The sequence below is a fragment of the Amphibalanus amphitrite genome, unplaced genomic scaffold, assembly GCF_019059575.1.
Source record: "Amphibalanus amphitrite isolate SeventyFive unplaced genomic scaffold, NRLGWU_Aamphi_draft 000342F_arrow, whole genome shotgun sequence".
Taxonomy (NCBI): Eukaryota; Metazoa; Arthropoda; class Thecostraca; order Balanomorpha; family Balanidae; genus Amphibalanus; species Amphibalanus amphitrite.
The window spans coordinates 288,776-309,208 of record NW_024881837.1 but is presented as its reverse complement, the minus strand read 5'-3'; the positions used below and the strand labels follow the sequence as shown (position 1 = coordinate 309,208).

Sequence of the window (20,433 nt, the reverse complement as noted above, 5' to 3'; positions counted from 1 at the left end):
TTCAGATCAAACATTGGTCATTCAGTGCATAATATATTTTATTGACCGTTCTTAGCCAACTAGATTAGCCGTTTTCACGGCGGCCATCTGGTACACATTTGGTGCAGATAAGGTGCAAATTTGGTCAAATTAGGTTCATTGTGTTTCTTATAAATTGTCAGTTTGGTTTGCACAGATGCTTACAGACCTGATTTTTCAAATTATCAGACATTATCTTCGTTTATAACACTGAAATAGATCAATGATAGTAAGATTTTTGTCGTAGAAGAAATTTGGTGCAGATTTGGTCAAATTAGATGCTTTCGCCAGATATCCCGTCGTGAAAACGGCTACTGGTAAGTGGTAACTATACGGAGCTGACTAGTGACTACGCATGCACCATATACATGTATGTATGATCAATGATCATTGCCTTTTTGAACTGTCCTGCAAATCATGGTGTGGTCTGATAGGGGCCCGTCCCAGCTCGATGGTTGTCTCTTCCGTGAACAAGGGTGGTGGGAGTTGGGGGAAGGGTAGGGGCGTGTGTCTGTGTAAGGATTCCCCTCGCTCGGACGCGCCTCAGGGCCGCCACCGACGTACCCCCTCCCCCCTCCCGAACCCACCCCAGGCCGCCACCGGCGCCCCCAAGGGCTTCACAAATCAATGTCCGTACAGGAAACCGTAGACTTGTGAACAGCATCCTGGATTCCACCACCGAACTATTTAGGTCATATTTTGGCGCGTTTTTCTGAATCTTTTAGACATCAGGCTATTTTTTACATTAAATGCAATCGGTAAGGTATTCCCGCAAAACATATATATGCTATTGCAACGGCGAGTAATTTACATTGTAGCTTTGCAGTGCTGCTGAGGCTTTACATGGAGCTGCTTTTTATAACAAAGTTAATGCTATATACGCTGCTGATGCTGATGCTGCTGAGTGCTGATGCTGATGCTCTCGATAATGGTTTTGTAGTAGATAGATACAATATACCGTCACATAGACCTATTGATCGGTGCCGCTCCGAGTTTGCAGGGCTCACTTCATCAGCCACAGGCCATCCCTGTCAGCCATCAATTTTACAAACGCTTGGGAGTGGATGGAACCTGGGCTCCCACTTGGTGCACCCGGAAACAGGAAGAAGGCATTATCATCTAGCTCTGCCTAAATCACTGCTCTCTTTTTAAGATGCTGCTCAAGGTATTATACATAGACAGGAGACACAAATCCTGCTTCCCAAGTTTCAATAATCAACGCCGAGGGAAATAGTACAGCACCGGCTTTTTCACAAATACTCGGTGAACGTGAAGGAAAAGGTCTCGTTCAAACTCGCTATATCGCTCAATTTGGACGTGATACGAAACGCGTATGCCTTTTTCTCCGGCGGATGTCGTCCATTACTATATTGGCGCTGTCGTAATCTATGTAGACCTCGGCAAAGTAACAATTACCGTCACCTTGACCGATCGGCGGGTGTCACGCACGCCTCCACCTCCTCCCAGCCTGCTCCTCCCTCGTGCATTCCTGCAGGACCGCAGCTCAGGCAGCTGCAGGGGGTAGAACTCGAGTGTCACGTCTTATCAGTAGATCCGGCGAGGCAGGGAGGCACGGGTGCGGGGCGCCGGTCCCGTCAGGCACTGCGCCGTGGAGCCAATTTGTTCAACTGAACGTTTCCTGCCGACTTGTGACAATCGCTGACTCGTGTCCAGGGTGTGGGAACTGCGGGAACACGATTGATGCACACTTTGACAGATCGAGAGCGTGAGAGAAACTGTCAACCCGTGCTCGGCACTTTGGTAGCAGAGCGCGTTGACAACTCCATTGGGTCAGGGTCATGGAATGAGCAAAAATGCTCTGCCGCGTTCCAGGCATGATTGGGAGCGATTATTTTTGTGAAGATAAGGACTAAGGAGTGATTAATATCAATGCATATATTTGTAGGTCACAAAAACAGATTTTATGACGCAGCGCTGCTACTATATACTATCACTTCGGGTTTTCTAGCAAATGCACTAAACCTTACCAAATATGTATCAAAGTTATTTTCAACAAACATCTTCATGGACTTATTTCAGTGTTTTAATCGAAAATTTTGCCCAAAACGAAAATTTTGTCCGGAAATTTGAAATACATGAGGTGTATAAGTAACTGCAACAAGAACTGATAATGTCTCAGGTCTGACTCAGGAACACAGTTAGTCACCTAATTTGACCATATCTGCCCCAAATCTGCACCAGATGTGAAGAGAATGTGTACCAGATTGCCGTCGTGAAAACGACTATTTGTGTGCCATTTCAGCGACACGTGATTTCAACCTAACAATGTTTCCGAAAATTATATGTTGTTTAATGTTTGATGTTTGTTTGATCTATGATGCACGAAGTTCGTGGTGTATTTCCTCTTTATTGGCTGCTCTATGTGACCTTTATAAACCTACAGTAAACGTTGTAAAAACAAGTGCCAAACAAAGTAACAAAACGAGCGACCATTCATTTAAGTTCGTCGCAAACGTTCCATGTTTCTTTATCGGCAAAACAAACTGAAATTATTGCTTTCACCGGGTTTGAGTACTTAGCCGTCTATTGGTGTGCACGTCATCTCTCTCGCTACGCAGCTGTGCGAGTGTGCAGTTCCGGATACGCCAGAGGAAAGTGCCCGCTCTGCGCACTGCGTTTGCTGAGTCTAAACATTCCAATCTCCACAATGAGACATGACGTTTAGCAGCCACTGAATGCGCATGTGTGAATGTGTCTGTGTGTCAGCGGGGTTTGTGGGTAACAGTTTGCAGCCCGGTTGCAGCTCTATTCCCGCAGACTCACGTGCTGCAGAGGGAGGCTGCACTGTCGTGCCGTGGAGGCAACCGGGGCCGGTCTGATCCGAGCAGATAAGGCCACCATTGCTACCAGGAAACTCTCCGATCAGGAAACTTATCTCCACCGCACACTGTCCGTGTCTGGCCCAGGATCGGCCGCGCGACTGATGCGTATCTGAGTCTCGTAAAAGTAGAGCGAGAGCATAGAGGAAAGGTTGAACATCGCGTGCGTTTAGTGATAGCAGTTACCTGTGCAGGTTGTCTGGTTCACTCTAGAATTATCTTTCCGTAGTGACAAGTTATGTAATAATTGCTGTGTGATATAAAGACTGAGTTATGAAACATTGTAGAGATGCGCAAACAGCCCATTAACATTGCCAAAAATGGATTTTTCCCTGGCGAGCCAACCTATTTGCAATAAAGCGAGGTCAAAACAAAATGTGTTTAATGTATCGTGCCAAGATAAATTTCAAATCGGTTCTGTGGTAGCATTTGTTTCAAGGAAGCAATTGCGAGCTGAATTACATATGTGTGTGCCAGCTACGTTTACCCATCCCTATGAATGCAGTCTTCCATCGTAAGCTGAATTGGAGCTAAAATTGATATAAACACTTGGCTATCTACATACATTTTGTTTATTTTCGATTTATCTGAACGTGATGTTGTCAAACAAGTATGAGTCAGCTTTCAGGTGACCCATCAAACACGCATCAAACACGCATTTTTGTTTTACATTTCAAGCACGTGTCATATTGCTTTTTTACAAACAAAACAGCGGTCAGCACTCAAAATAAAAGAAACCGTCTATGTAAATTCGCAGATTGTACAATCAAAACTCTACTAATTCAGCATTGGTCACCTATGTAGATGGTACCCTATCGTTCGCCCTAAAAACGACTTGTAAAGCTTCATACCGTGTTTCAGCATTTTGAGATACGATTTCTCGCAGCTGAGACATTACAAGTACACACTACTTCTCTATTCTCTTCCATGTATCATCCCTTTTTGATTATATATAAATACAAATACAATGCACGTTTCCGCAGTTATTTTCAACACATTCATGCAGTAAGCGTCGCAATACGCCAGATGACTTCTCCAGAAAGCTCTTTGGCGTCAACGACGCTCATACTGCTCGTAACATACTTCCTAGCCACGTAAAGGTACATACGTGCGCACACTTTTACAGACGTTCACAGCATCACTCAAATCCCGAATAAAGCTTGTAGGACTTCGTTTTTCGACCAAGGCAGTGATGACCATGCTTTTTGTATGGCCTCGCGACAGCTACCTAAAAAAAGACTTCCATTCGGGACGAAAGGGGCGCTCACGCAGGTCAAAGTGAGGGGCGCTCTTCTGCTGTTTCGCGTCCCTGGGTGGTGTGAGATGCACTTCACAGGCGTCCAGCGACCACGGCCAAAGCCAGCGTCAGGAAAGATGGTACCGCCGACGCTGCGGAACCGCTGTGAAAAGCACGCAGCACAGTTAGAAAGGTATACATCAATGGTCGTCAGAGGTCATTAGAGGTTATCAGGGTCATCAGAGGGCAAAGCGAAACATGGCTGGTTGCGACTTGCAAAAGTTTAATGGTCCGCATATATGTATTGCATCTAAATCTCAGATTTCATAGCGAGGCTCTTCTAACTGCTGCTGGATGCCAGGCTGATAAGTGGACAGACATAAATCAATATGTATAAAAGCATCAAAATACAAAGAACGATGACTGACTCCATACTTCTGGAGGAAATTCCAGGAACTGGAGATAAAATGCACACATGCGGGGTGACAAACTAATACAACGAGTAGCCGCAAAGTCTCACGGAAACTCTGCAAAGAAAGAGGAAAATGCTGAATTTCTGTGTCATTTCTGAGAACATTTTCCTTGTAAGGCGAACAGATTTTGCTGGGCTTCACCCACACAGCAGCAAGAAAATGAAACATGACAAGGCGTACAAGTCAGAGCTATCTAAGCATGCCATGGAATACAAACTGTGCTAAAAACGCTAGTTACCTAAAGCGAGACTGCGCTCTACTTAGATAACGCTTTGCAGTCAAAATAGGACAATCGTAATCGAGTTTTCTTGAATAGGGAATGTTTGTGCTAAAAGGAGACGCAATAGTGCAGATACTAACTATATTAATCGGTAATGGGTCCATGCTAATATACCTATAAAATGCTAATGTTGTATAACCTTATATATTATTTATTTATCCTTCTTCGCCTCAGCTTTTTCTGGGACAGGCTCAAGCTTTTCTTCTTCCTTTTTGCCCGATTTAATTTGTTTCTTTAGTTTTTGTCTCTTTTCGCAAATTTCATAATATGCGCTATCAATGACGTCAAATTTCTTCAGAACATGCCGGAAGAAGATAGCTAATATGATTGTTATGGTCGCTGGTATGACGACGAACTTCACCCAGAACATGTTGCTCCTGGCATGCAAGAAAGTGAGATTCACTTGAAAGGGGGCGAAAGCGTGGCGGACAATCAAAACCAAAAGAAGTGATGAAACATAATATATAAAAGGACACAAGACAAGTCAAGGCATCTAGTTATATACCTAAGCTTGATATAATTTGTGCTCCACTTTTCGAAACATTTCAAAGGAAAGCATAGATATAATTGCCTTATATTCAATAGTAAATGAGCGCTTGATGCTGAACTTAACTTCATAAAAATTACCACTCATGCGTAGCAACGTTTGCTCCTTTGTCGACGGCCACTGCCGAGCCAGCTTACTTACAAGAGCGGGTCGCGCAGGTCCATCTCGAAGGGCAGCGTGTTGGTGAGACCGGAGCGTCGGATGCGCACCTCCTGAAGGGGCCGGTCGTCGGGACCTGTGGCCAGCTGCTCAATCTGACGTACCACGTCCATGCCGCTGGTCACCTGTGGTCACAGACGATCAGCGGAGGGTAATACAAGGCATTGGGAAGTTTTTTTCAGCCATCACACTTCAATCAAACCGTTTTATATAACATGTCACCTATGTCAAGTTGTCTGGTCATAAGAGAACAAGAGATTACTGATGTGTGATGCCGCGCTATCGCCAAAAAATAGAAACACTGGTAATTGTATATTATGTTTTAGATATTTCGGTTATCTTAGAAGTTTTGACTGTTCAAAATGTATCCAGGGCCTTAGCGACCTTCTTCTTCTCATGATCGCACTTCACGCTGTCGTCTCTGACCTTTCCGAAGACGACGTGAGTACCGTCCAGCCACGGCGCTCGAACTGTCGTGATAAAGAACTGACTGCCGTTGGTGTCACGGCCCGAGTTGGCCATGCTGATCATGCCGGGACCCGTGTGACGCAGCCGGAAGTTCTCGTCCTTGAACGTGCCGCCGTAGATGCTGAAGCCACCAGTGCCGTCACCGCGCTCAAAGTCACCGCCTGCGATAAATAATCTGGGTAAAGTGCTGCCACTTTCGTACCCAGCGGGAAAAGAGGTTCAAAAGAGTTAATAGAAAACTAAAACACTAAGCTATCAAGACCATGCTCAGGAAACACTCATAAGGCATATTTAAAAACCAGTATAACGCCTTTTGGGGCGATTAACGGAGCGAGCGAGAGGGTGGGCCTTGCACGTGCGAAATTGCGAGGGGGTACCTCCAACTGACTTGTGCACGGCACCCTACTAACCGGTCTCTAGCGATGTGCCAAATTTGGGCACAATTGGCCAAGCCGTTCTCGAGATCTGGAAGCGGCATCCTGCACGTGCGCACGTGCAAAATGGGTCCCAACTGACTTGTGCACGGCACCCTACTAACTGGTCCCTAACTGTGTACCAAATTTGAGCGCAATCGGTCGAGCCGTTCTCGAGATCTGGAAACGACCCCTGCACGTGCGCACGTGCAGCAGCACCCCAACTGTGGCACATGGATATGCAGTGCCTAGTGGGTGCCTACCTACATGCCAACTTTCAGCGCAATCGGCCAAGTAGTTACCGAGATATTGCAACAATTACAAAACGGACACCTCTTCGTTTTGCACGTGGCACGTGCATAAGGGGTCACCCACATGCATCAGGAATAGTCCAATACTTGGTAGAAGGAATGAAGCTACCCTACAAAAATTACCGCGTGTAAATCGGTCAAGTGGTTGCTGAGATATAAGCCTCGCAAAAGCGTGACCACGGCCGGCCGGCCGGCCGCTCATACTCAGAAATTTCCGTTAATCTAAGGAAAGACTACGCTCGCTTCGCTCGCTCCGTAACAAAACACAAAATGGAAGATGAGATATTCAAGAAGCGTCGCAGGATCGCTGAGTTTTGAGAATGCACTGGAAGATCAGCCCTGAGTTGGATCCTCGACTTCGTCTTTCAGCTTACTCATCTCCCTTTCCACTTACCCTGAATCATGAAGTTGCGGATAACCCTGTGGAAGATGCTGCCCTCGTAGCGGCCGTAGTGGCCGTCGAAGGTGGCGCCGTCGGTGGCCAAACGGACGAAGTTATTGACGGTTCGCGGCACCACATCTCCGAAGAGACCGATCTGAATGGTGCCGGCCGGCCGGTCACCGATATCGATGTCAAAGTAGACCTCCTGTGTGACCCTCTCCGCGCTGCACACCTGGTGGCGGGCGTCAGACAGTGAGACAACTGCCGAAGCCCGCGTCAGACAGTGAGACAACTGCCGAACCCCGCACCAGACAGTGAGACAACTACCGAACCCCGCACCAGACAGTGAGACAACAAAATTGTTTTATACGGATGACTTTGCCTAGTCGTGGAAGGCCTTATCCCGTTGGCAATATACCGAACAAACAAACAAACAAACAACTGGTCAGACAGTGAGACAACTGCCGAACGCCGCGTGAGACGGTGAGACAACTGCCGAACCCCGCGCCAGACAGTGAGACAACTGGTCAGACAGTGAGACAACTGCCGAACTCGGCGTGAGACAGTGAGTGAGACAAGTACCGAACCCGGCGTGAGACAGTGAGACAGCTGCCGAGCCCGGCCTCAGACAGGCAGGTGCCAGTGTCACAATACGACGGTTTGTGGTTGGCAAAAGTTTGTTAGTCGTCATCAATGATCCTACATAATTCATTTTTTTATATTTATAGCCTTGTTTTTCGAGATGATAATCATAATCAATACGCTATTAGTTATTCACTTCCCCACCTGTTCCATAATACTTTGTAATGTCTGATCTGACGAATGGTGATGCAAAAATAATCTGAGAGCATTCGATGCAAAGAAAAAGATAGCGCTAAAGACTCTGAATATTGGTTTGAGCTCACGCGTTTGTTCAGCGCACCAAATATTTTCCTCAGGAAATCATAAGTTTCAAATTTTGTCAACTGCTTGGGTTATCTAGAGCAGATAAAGGAAAAGTGGGCGGAAAGTGAACCAAGCAGATATTGGAATGCTTTGAACTTCCCGGAAGGCAACTGACTGTAAGATAACTCGGAACGTACCTGGAAAACAGTGACAACGTGTAGATATGTGATGAAACCGTATTATCTATCCTAAATGTCCCATGCAATATCGATAAAAAAGAAGTAATGCAACTTGCCGGTAGCCCTGAAGAATCCTTAAGTTTCTGCACTTGATAATTGAACATCTGATTATAAGTTCTGTTTCGATAACGTCGTTGCTCATTTGCATTTGAAACATGACAGTGACATGCTTTTCTATCCCAAAGTCTACTTCTTGCTATACAGATTTTGCTTATCACATGGGCTATCAGATGCTATATTACTTCCGAATAATATTCATACTTGCATCGTTGGGACCTAAGGGCTGTGCGTGGAAATCAAGTATTAGCACTATAAAGGTTACCGGCAACAAGTAATTTGTTTCTTTTATGCTCTCGAGGCTTCGCGATTGCAAGCGATATGCAGCAATAAATTCAAACGAAAAAATGCTGGACACTTACCACGATAATGGAAGCGGCCAAGGCAGCATTCAGTAGCACACGAGGGGTCATCTGAAAAATAAGTGTTGGTCTGTTGGTAATTGAGTTAGCTTTCGCAATTGTATAAAAGGTATGGACGCTTTATATCTTGCATTAGTTTATTGATGCGATACATGCATGAATAAATATGATAATGCACACACTTTGCTATATATTTAGGTAGAGCATTCTATGGATAATGCAATGACCAACAATAAACTATCAAACCTGCACCCTGCAATAATTGCTAAGGGCTAACAAAAAAGAAGAAGAAAGAATAGAACATAAATAAATGAATAAATAACACACATATAATGGAGAAATATGTGAAGCGCGCATTATTGGTGTTTTGATTTATCATTAATACCTATGTTCTGTCTTTCGATTATTCTTTCCTTGCCCCTGAGAAGTGTTTATCAGGGCGAGCAAGAAACTCAAAGTGGGTTCTTTCCAACGCATCGAAAAGGCGGGAAGCTGACCACTGAGGTCGTGAACCGCCTCTAGGGGAGTTTTCTTTATAGCTTTACTTGACCATCACTTCAAAAAGTTGACTGCTGACAAGTCACGGTCTTTAATTACAAGTACTCCATAAAACCTACCACTGGCCATAACAACCATCTTAAACGGTCGATGTAGCGCTGATCTACTTCAGCGTGAACACAATGGAAGGTCAGATTCATTTGAATGCGTTGAGATGCAATAACTTTTAGCAGCTTGTCCCGTACTTTAGCTTGTTGGTGAATTCTTAGAGACAGATATATTTTGTCGTCAACGGTCGTATTATTTACTTTGACATTTAAAGTTGTGCTTTTTTGTATATCTATGCAATGTTGAATGTACATAATTTATTGCTATGGAAAAATAAACGACAGACATGTGGACAAGCTCGAGCTGAATGAGAATGAGTTGCCCACTTCGATTCTCGACAAATGTTTCCGAATGGTTTTTGTTTAATCAGAACGGACAAAATTGCTGCAGCTTGATCAATTATTCAAGGTAAGAGAAAAATGAAAATTTGCAATTGTTTCTTTTCCACCATAGCGTAAAAATAATTAATACCTAATCATATGCAGTTTGAATCAAAATAAAGTTAAATAATTTAGCCAAAATGTAAATGTTGCAGAAGTGAATACACCAGCACACAACTACACAGTATGCCCTCTCGATCAAAACACTTACCTTTGCTTTTACGTGTTGTTATCCCGATGTATGTACAAGCGTTTCACCGCGTCAGCTTTTTGGCAGAGTTCGTTTTTTTTCAAAGACCGCTCACTGCACTGTGCTTTGGTTCTACTGCCGCCAGTTCACTCCCCTCCTGAGTTCCAGCGCTCACCGTAAGCTCGCACCTAAGGACCAGACCTGACCCGGCGTCGTGGGGCGACTGCGCTACCGCGCGGCGACCCGCCCCTCTTAGCGACACACGCCCGGGGGGGGGGGGGCGAGGTCGGGGGGGGGGGGCGAGCCGCTCGGCGCACCTGCAGAGAGTAGAGAGCAGGAGAAAATGGTTCAGGCTGCTGGCGGCGGGTCCGGCTGGAAAAGCGAGCTGTCTGTAGGTAGAACAGTGGGTGCAGGGTGCTGCTTGACCCGCGCCCTGCTGGGGGTCCTGGATTTCCACGCCCTGCTGGGGGGGGGGGGGGTGTTTGAACACCCCCCCCCTTGTAACTCGGCTCCTGGGCCACGTAGCGATACGCGGAAGGCGGCGTTCGAAAAAGCGTCAAAAATAATGAGGAAAACACTCGGTCAATTTTTTGGTCAGGTCAAAGGTAAGGTCACCAGAGGTCATTGAAGGCAAAATTTCGCCGATTTCCAGGTCGAATGTCGACAATTTCCAAGAAGCCAACGCATAACTCGGGAACCAATAGAGCTACAGCGCCGCGGAAAAGCGCATCCGATAGCCCTATTAACCCGCGCCCTGCTGGGGGTCCTGGATTTCCACGCCCTGCTGGGGGGGGGGGTGTTTGAACACCCCCCCTTGTAACTCGGCTCCTGGGCCACGTAGCGATACGCAGAAGGCGGCGTTCGAAAGAGCGTAAAAAATAATGACGAAATCACTTCGGTCAATTTTTTGGTCAGGTCAAAGGTCAGGTCACCAGAGGTCATTGAAGGCAAAATTTCGCCGATTTCCAGGTCGAATGTCGACAATTTCCAAGAAGCCAACGCTTAACTCGGGAACCAATAGAGCTACAGCGCCGCGGAAAAGCGCATTCGATAGCCCTATTAACGCCCTTTCTGAGTAATTCTCTCAGATTTGACCTAACGTCAACGGTTTTGCCTGCAGGGGGCAAAAACTGCAAAAATAGCCGATTTTTTCGAAAACAGTTTTTCTGCAATAACTTTTGACCCAAGCCTTGTACGAGCTTACTTTTACCGGCATCGTGTTCCTCTCGTCAAGACGCATCGAATGAACTATGTCTTGACCTTGAAAGGTCAACTTGAAAATTTGACCTCAGGTCAAGGTCATGACATGACCGGAAAGGGTCATGTTGCATATCAGTCGATCCGTATCGTCGAGCTGAACACATCTAAGGCGTTTTCATCGCTCTAGCATGCCTCTATCAAAAGTTATTTGCGAAAAACTGTTAGATACCATTCGTGACCTAAGATGACCTCAGGGCATAAACAAGGGTCACGGACACCATTTTCAAGTTCAGTGTGTCTAAACCACTTGTAATTCGGTGTTTGGGAGTGTTTATAATGTCTTTCATCCAAAAGAGGCGCATTTCAATTTTCTCCCATTGACTTATAATGGGGAGGTCGCAAAATTGACCTGACCTTAGGTCATCGATATCAAAATTCTGAGATATACATTTTGTACATGCTATTGCTCTTAGCAATCGCTGAAAGTTTCAAAGCGATCGGTCACTCGGTGTAGCTATGACAGACATTGAAAGTTTTTATGAGGTGAGGTCACTTCAAGTGACCTGGTGACCTGACCTTGAATGACCTTGGTCTGAAATTTTCACAACATGTGTAGAATTGATGTATGGTAAGGTGTACCAAAAACGGCGGCGCTCCGCGCCGCCGTTTTTGAGATATTCGCGAAAAACCACAGGGGGGGTGTTCAAACACCCCCCCCCAGCAGGGCGCGGGTTAACGCCCTTTCTGATTAATGTTCTCAGATTTGACCTAACGTCAACGGTTTTGCCTGCAGGGGGCAAAAACTGCAAAAATAGCCGATTTCTCGGAAACAGTTTTTCTGCAATAACTTTTGACCCAAGCCTTGTACGAGCTTACTTTTACCGGCATCGTGTTCCTCTCGTCAAGACGCATCGAATGAACTATAACTTGACCTTGAAAGGTCAACTTGAAAATTTGACCTCAGGTCAAGGTCATGACCTGACCGGAAAGGGTCATGTTGCATATCAGTCGATCCGTATCGTCGAGCTGAACACATCTAAGGCGTTTTCATCGCTCTAGCATGCCTCTATCAAAAGTTATTTGCGAAAAACTGTTATATACCATTCGTGACCTAAGATGACCTCAGGGCATAAACAGGGGTCACGGACACCATTTTCATGTTCAGTGTGTCTAAACCACTTGTAATTCAGTGGTTGGGAGTGTTTATAATGTCTTTCGTCCAAAAGAGGCGCATTTCAATTTTCTCCCATTGACTTATAATGGGGAGGTTGCAAAATTGACCTGACCTTAGGTCATCGATATCAAAATTCTGAGATTAAAATTTTGTACATGCTATTGCTCTTAGCAATCGCTGAAAGCTTCAAAGCAATCGGTCACTCGGTGTAGCTATGACAGACATTGAAACTTTTTATGAGGTGAGGTCACTTCAAGTGACCTGGTGACCTGATCTTGAATGACCTTGGTCTGAAATTTTCACAACATGTGTAGAATTGATGTATGATAAGGTGTGCCAAAAACGGCGGCGCTCCGCGCCGCCGTTTTTGAGATATTCGCGAAAAACCACAAGGGGGGTGTTCAAACAGCCCCCCCCCAGCAGGGCGCGGGTTAATCTACCGACTGCCCCATGGGGAAGTGAGATGGCTTCCCTAATGTACGCGAGGGGTGTTCAAAAAGTTCTCGGCCCGACCATGAAGGAGTAGAGAAACGACATCGACTTACCAGACTAAAAATGTTCCTTTATCCAAATAACCACTGTTAAGACAAACACAGTTCTCGCAGTGCTTCCCTAGAGCCCTCAGGGCCTCCTTAACCCGCGCCCCGTAGGGGGGCCGAAACGGCCCCCTGTCCTTTTCCGTCGATACCTGCAAAACGGCTGCAGATATCGCCACCAAACTTTCAGGATCCCTCCGGGCATCAACTTTACACATTGTGACCAAAAATGTTTCCAGAGGCTATGATAGGTTGGCCACAAATGACGTCAGAATGACGTCATGTTCTGCCATTTTCGACCGAAAAAAGACCTTCGCGAGAAGAGCTGTCAGGCCTACAGCTTTGAAGATATAGAAAAATGATCACGACATAAAAGGTGTAGAATTAACAGGGCTACAAAACTGCTATCTCGAATTTTTGAAATTTGTGAAAAAATCAAAAATGCATTTTTTTGGATATATTAGCCAAAAAATACAAAAAGTTTTTGAGTTTCGTAAAAACCGGAATATATGTGATACTACCTACCGTCTTCTGTCTATATACCAAATTTCAGATCAATATCTCGTTTTTGGGCCAAGTTATAGCGAAAAACTGGTCAAAAATGATGACGTCAAATTGTCAAACTCAATTTTTGGCAATTCTAGAATACGTAGGGCACAACAAAGACTACCATTGGACTCCGCGTGACAAGCTGCATCAAATGAATACACCCATTTTATGCAAAAATATCAACTTTGAAATTTGACCTAATTTGACCTGACCTTGACCTGACCTTCACCAAAACATAGTCTAAACTGACCCCAAAGGCTGCCTGACCCACATAATCGTATTTGGCATATAAAATGGACCATAATACACGCATCACATGATATTTTCATATTGTGACACTTAGTGACCTGACCTCTGTGACCTGACCTGGTATCAGTGACCTCAAATAGCAAAATATGTGTTTGAAGAACATTTCCCTATCGATGATTTTCAATGAAATGCATTTCACTCGATTTTACGACGCATTTCTTGAAATGCCTGTTTAACGGTGAAAATTCGACATTTGACCTGACCTGTGACGTCATCGGTTTCACCTAGGTCAATAAAATTGGGTCACAAGGTAGTTCCCTGATAGGGCTATCCAACACCGTTTGCCGCTTGTCGCTAGGTTGCGTGGTTCTCGAGATCTTAGGGGGGGGGGGGGGGCAAAATTGCCCCCCCCCCCCAACAGGGCGCGTTGCTCGGAAGAGCCCAACGGGGCGCGGGTTAACCAAATTGCATCATATCGCATATCATTCGATTCGGCTGATCACCAGGAACACAATGACATCATTTTTTAAGCTCTAGCGTCATTATGTGCCATGTTATTGGCAAAAACGTCATTTGACCTCAGTTGACCTCATTTGAACTGACCCATGGATAAGTACACCAAACAAAGAAGCACCAAGTGACCTGCTGATAAGCATTGTGGTTTCAAAGCACAAAAGTGATAGAATGAAGCGGATATGTCTCCAGTATTTTCCGAATTTAGTATTTTTCCATAGGCTTAACATTACGACGTATTGACCTCTAACTGACCTCAGATCAGTGACATAAAAAACGACATATATGCTATACAACTCCGTGAGCTTACCACATCCTCAAAGTTTGAAGGAAATCAGTGAAAAACTGTGAGTTAAACAGGTGCAAAAAGAAAATTGAAGTTTGACAAGGACGTTGTACCGGTTTTTCTGACCTGGTGACCTGACCCAAGGTCACTTGGACCTGACATTTTCAGGTCATATGTAAAAAGGTTGCCCCATAGGCCGTGCCAAATTTGGCGGCGCTGCGCGCCGCTGTGTTTACGCTATCTTTGAAAAAACCTTAGTTGCATCAACCTCCCCGCTGCCAGGGCGAGGGTTATAACTTCCGATTCCTCATCCCACCACCGCGTTCACAAGACGCTAAAGAATCTGAAGAGACCCAAAGAGCCACGAAATATGAAATAAGCGAAAACGGAAAATAAGGAAATGCACTGCTGTTAATAGTTGCATGAAGATGCACACAAAAACAGTGGTATACGAGCGCACTGGATGTTACGCGATAAGACTCGGAACAAATGATCACGACTGGTAGATATTGAATGCTTCTGAGCCAGAGCATCCTATAAATGCCCCGTTCGTTTGGCAGCTAGCAGAATAGCCAGAAACGTTGGTGGAACATGTCCAGACATTCAGACGAATACAACTTCAGCTAGATGTATAACCACCAGGAAAATGTGTGAGCTGCCAACTGGTTGTTCAAGGATCGGTGGAGTGGGCTGGAGTGGCACGCGCAGTGGGAAACCCCGCTCGTAGCGACCTCTGTTTAAGGTACAGCGCTGCGCCATCTGGAGGTGTGAATACCAAAACGGCAGAATCACAGATAATGGTAGCACTACCTACTGTTATCTGTGGCAGTAGACGTCGGGATAAGATAGGTAGGGGAGAGTAGGGCTATCTGTTACAGGGGTAAATTGTTACAAATCAAATACCTTTAAGATACTGTTGATATGGCACCAATATTTACGCTAGCAAAAAGGCTACGTATTTTTACGTTATAACGTGGGCTCAGATCCGATAAAACGCTATATCGCCCTGTAGGCGCACTGGGGTAAGTTGTGACAGCGTAAGTAAGTTTTGCTGATCGAAACTTCGAGTCAATTCTCGTCCATGCCATTTGTGTTACAATGTGGAATGTATGTCAATATTAGTTGATCATTTATTTTGTAAGATTATCAAGTAAGAAGCGCTAGTCTTATGATGTTTTCAATAATTGGACTTCAACCGTGAGAAGGTCGGAAGCCAGAGGGTCGGGGTGAGTTGAAACATGACCGTCCAAGGACGTTTATTGGCGCGCATCCCTCCACCTGGGCCTGAATTTCGTGCACAAACGCCGATCCCTGTCAGTTCGGCAACGCTTCAGTGCCCTTTGTGTTAGAGCGAGGATAAATGTGCCGTCACTTAGAGACAGAGCCATATTATATTAGACTAGTCAGTTTCAGGCGTATGAGGATCAGTAGGGATTTAAGCCTTTTTGCTCTTGTTTGGCAATAAAAAGAGAGCGTATTTAGCGTTTATCAAAAGGGAGACTCATGATCGTCTACGATAAGATGGTTAAAGAGCGTTATACTTCTGAAGGAACCGCGATAGAGAAATGTAGCATGCTACCCCACCCCACATCGTGTACAACTTGCCCCACAATTTTCCAACTTACCCCAAAAATCTTGTATGATTTTCTGTCATTCAACTGAAAGTGAATAGCCCTATATAACTGAAAATTTGCATGTGCTTTCGAAAGTGATCCAGCTACCATGTGATCAAATTTGGTACAGCTTAGTTGCGTAGTTTGAGCGGTAAGTTCAGAAAACCAAAAAGTGTAGGAGAGAGTGAGGTAAGATGAGCCAATGGGCAAGTTTAGCCGCCCCATGTTTCTCAGCTACTATTGCACTGTTTGGCTTGAGCTGCCATCTGTCATTCGCTTAAGATGCTGCAATCTTATTATTGATTATCATCAGGTCTATTAGAATACTTTCACACAGTTCGGTGGTCATTGTAAAACGGCATTGCCAGAAGCCAGTATATTGAATGTCCTGCCATCGCCCATCGTTAACATCTTGCAATCACTCCATCCCACTGTTCATTAACACGAATAATCAGTCACGTGTTTTCTCGAAATGAGCCTACAGCTTAATGTCAGCCGTCAATAAATGGAAAGCAAACAACGTTAATCTTTCAGCTGAGTTCATAGAAACCATAGTTGCTGTCTAGCTGCGTGGGATGACATTATTATTTCATCCGTGGAAATTAGCTCAAAGTCACGTGCAGGGGACCGGCTGAATCCTCGTCTCAATAGGTGTCAATTGCTAGACATTTCAACCTAGTAAGTCATAGGGAAAACCATAAGAATATTTAATCAAAAGAAGCCAGGATTGCGTTATACGCATCCGGTCGCGTTAGTTAACCTCGACTGCAGAGGCTTGGATGACTAGTAGGTACTAATGGATAGCCTATGTCGATGCCTGCAATCTGTGTATGTCAAGAAGCACCTCCTAGAAACATTGATAAGGAGGATAATTTATGTTATTTCTGTATATTCAGGAGGCAAAAGCAGTCAGAATTGGTAATTGACCTAACCTAACCTAATCTTCCCTGTGCAAGCTAAAGTCCCACTTCCAAAGCAGCAGACGTGTTCGGCGGCACAGCATAACCTGCAGGCGCTGACCGCTAGTGCCATCTATTATCGATAGTATAAGCTTGAAGGGGAAGCTTCAGCACTCAACAGTGCATGAGGTATTTTGATTGCATTACCTCCTCCATCCACAATATACTGAGCCTGTTCACGAAGTCACATTCTTAACATGCTGCTCCTTATCAAATTCATCATCCTACTCATAAGATCGCATCCCAGCGGACGCCTGCCCTTTTAGCACTTGAGCCGGCAAATTTAGCTCTGTTCATAAGTATTCGGCCTGAATGGCTATTCGGTGGCGCGGAGGTTATGACGAGTCGCCCAGCTCCTCATCCGGAGCTGCGCCGGCTGGTTGGCGCGCCAGCCCCTCCCCTCCCCCTCCCCCTCCCGGCGTGGAGGGAGCCAGTCGGTCTGAAGGCCTCAGTCTGTGGGGTCTGGCGAGGGACTGAGGGGGCAGCTCGCGGCTGTTTCTGCTCGACAGGTGAGGGAGAGAGAAAGAGAGAGAGGGAGAGATAGAGAATGGCCTGGGGAAGAAAGGGAGAGAGAGAAAGAGAGAGAGAGAGAAAAAAACCCTAGCGCTCTACCGCTACTCCTCAACTTGTTCAAATCGCCTCACTTTTTGCTACCCATTCCCTGCTATACACGGTCATCCTATTTCCTGCCAAAACTCTATCTTCATCTCTAGCCCGACTCCGTGGGACTCAAGTTTGCCCTACAACGAGCAACGCTATCCGTCATTATCTGGACATACCCGGACTATTCAGTCATGTTTCCGTTTCACATGAAACTGGCTAACGGCATACGCCAGCGCGCTTTAGTGTCATCACGGGGGGGAGGGGGCGGCAAGTTTACTATTTTAATGCAGTCTTGCGACCTGAGCAGACAAATTGTGTGTGTACCAAACGTCAAGTCGGCATGCTGTAGCCGTTTTTGTCGCTAAAAACTAATCAATAATCGAATAGTCGATAAGGGAATATCAAGTAACGGATAGGTGGGTGGACACTGGACAGCTTGACTGCACTTTGTAAATTAACTAGCCGTTTGTTTAAAAGTTGTTTCACCGTTTGATCATCTCACTAATGTATGTTTGATGAATAGCGTCTCGAAGGCATCCCTGAATTGCTAATCGTATGTATTATAACAATAATGTAAGCTACATATATGCATGTAAATAATCTTATTGCATATACATTTACAGAGATGAAGAGCATATATACGTTAGAGATGAAGACAGATATTTACACATGTAGTACACAATACACATGTTGTTGATCATATATGCAAAAATGTCCGGGAAGTCAGGTTTGTTTTTCAATAAAAAACACAATTCTAACGAATAATTTTACTTGAACACAAATCTTCGCTTGCACACATATAAACGTTGCTCGTTTTCATAATCTCTTTGATTTCCGTAGAAATGTTTTAACTTATCTGTCAGACCGGAGAACTTTTTACAATCCATAAACATTATATAAGACATTTTTGCACAAATCTATGCTTACGTAAAATGTATTGAAACAAATATCAATTAGTGGAGAAATAAGCCAGTGGGTATAACTGCCCGCATTAGCTCTTTGTTAATTACTTGGTCATCTTATGATACTATCATCACATTTATTGCGATTTTTGTTTTAGTGTGATCGCTTGGTATTCCCAGAGAATGCGTCATTTGGAATGATATCCTGCAACTGTTGGAGCAACTGCTAAGTGCCCTGCCGCTCACTGTTGAAAGTTAGTACATGAGGATATTGGATATTGCACCGTATTGACTGCGTCCATAGGCTAACTTCCTGCGTGTGACAAGACTAATTAACGATCATCTGTCATTACATATTTCTCACACATATCTATTGCATGATTTACACATGTGTACAAAGATGTCCGTAGAAACATAAAACAGCCTCTGACGTATATTGCTATGGTACGTTTCGCTCCAGCAGCTTTAGCGTCAAACCCACTTAAAATTATTGCATTTTCATAACGCCTAGGATGAGGACTGAGGGGCAGGGCAGTCTTTTGTTTTTACGGCAATTGGTTCGTGTTGGATCTATAAAAGCCAAATTTGCATGGATGGTGAGACCAACAACTCATCGCTTTGTTTACCACATTTCGATGCAAAAAGGTGGGTACGGACGGAAAGGCTTGAGACGTACCTTTTTAAGGTACAAGTATGTCCCGTATTTTCACAATCGCATAACATGATAATTGCATACACGTCATTTTCCAAACATACAAGTACATAGAGGCCACTCGACAATAATGGCATGGACAAAATCATGGCATGGATAAAGCGACCTAGAAGTTCGTCCGTAAAATGATAAATGCATTTCAGTTTTATCAGATCACTCCATGCTATAACGTCAACGGTCATGGCAGACGTTATGTAATAAACAATCGTGGTTCTACGATGCATTGCCGATATTTTCATCAGGGATAGATGTATAAAGTTATGGCAATTTGCTTTATGTCCTGTACCGAACTTCGAACTATGATGTCGAAGCTTTAGATTTAAGTCGAAGATAAATAAACATTGAATGCATCCAAGTGTTGTTGGTTTCAGCTTGAAACAATTATGCGATATGCATGTCTACATACCTAATTGTGAAGAAGTTCATTTAATCCTAATATCATAGGTAGCTTTGATGTGCTTCAGCTGTGAGCCGTGATAGCCCACGAGATCATTATCCACCAGCTATGCTACCATCCCGGCGGTAGCCGGGGGGAGCAACAACAACAACAGATCATTATCTGCTGAAATCATTATCAACTGTCACACTTTCCTTATTACCATCTCTCGAACTCCAAACTCCAGCAGAGTTACGGCCTCTCCCACCTCCCCGCCTTCTCCCTGCAAGGCCGCGAAGCATTTCCGGACAGCATTTTCAGCAGTGCTGAGACGACTCTGCGTGGACTATGTTTTAACGACCAGCGTCCCAAGACGAGTGCCCATTCAGCACGTCCATCGCTCAGTCACTTAGCCGAATGAAGGCGACCTCCCAAGCCGGCTCAAACAGCCCGGTCAGTCGCAGGGGGGCAATAAACAACCAAGTGTCCGGTCATTCGCTCCAGCAGGCTAAGGCTGAGTGTTTGAGGAATAAGACCAAAGCTATGGGAAGGCTGTTGAAACAAAACGAAGGAAACAAACACGAAACGGTATTGGTTATCTTATACTTGTTATTTTGAAGTGGTTGAAGTAAATATGCATGTTTGGAAAAGGGAAACATCCATTAAGACAAACGCGAGCAGGATTAATTCCCAATGGTTTTCATCTTAAGTTCGATGACAGGATCTTGACATGATTAGACTACACCATAAAATTGAAAAGCTGTATTGTTTAGAGCTGACTGAATGTTTGAATAGATGACTTCATGATTACATACTTTCCACGGGGTGCCTTTAACCTATTGCGTTGAACTACAACACAGAAATATGACCATTTGACCAAAGGCACTTTTACCGATGGTGATTTGCATGGACCG

At 44.8% G+C, this 20,433-nt stretch overlaps 1 protein-coding gene across 3 annotated transcripts; it reads right to left on the bottom strand.

Annotated features, from left to right (window-relative positions):
• Positions 1–3,414: 3,414 nt before the first annotated feature.
• Positions 3,415–10,090, bottom strand: LOC122389046 (peptidyl-prolyl cis-trans isomerase A2-like). Of its 3 annotated transcripts, none has more exons than XM_043380704.1 (7): positions 9,869–10,090; positions 8,672–8,722; positions 7,141–7,360; positions 5,981–6,183; positions 5,537–5,679; positions 4,988–5,225; positions 3,415–4,258 (listed from the first exon to the last, which is right to left on the bottom strand). In XM_043380704.1, the coding sequence occupies exons 2-6, from the start codon at positions 8,720–8,722 to the stop codon at positions 5,000–5,002; spliced, it is 843 nt and encodes a 280-aa protein (XP_043236639.1). In that variant the 5' UTR covers positions 9,869–10,090; the 3' UTR covers positions 3,415–4,258; positions 4,988–4,999. The 3 variants fall into 3 exon arrangements, with proteins under 3 accessions (XP_043236639.1, XP_043236640.1, XP_043236638.1); XM_043380703.1 differs by having other exon boundaries at positions 4,129–4,260; positions 4,967–5,225; positions 9,869–10,077; XM_043380705.1 differs by lacking the exon at positions 4,988–5,225 and having other exon boundaries at positions 9,869–10,077.
• Positions 10,091–20,433: the final 10,343 nt, after the last annotated feature.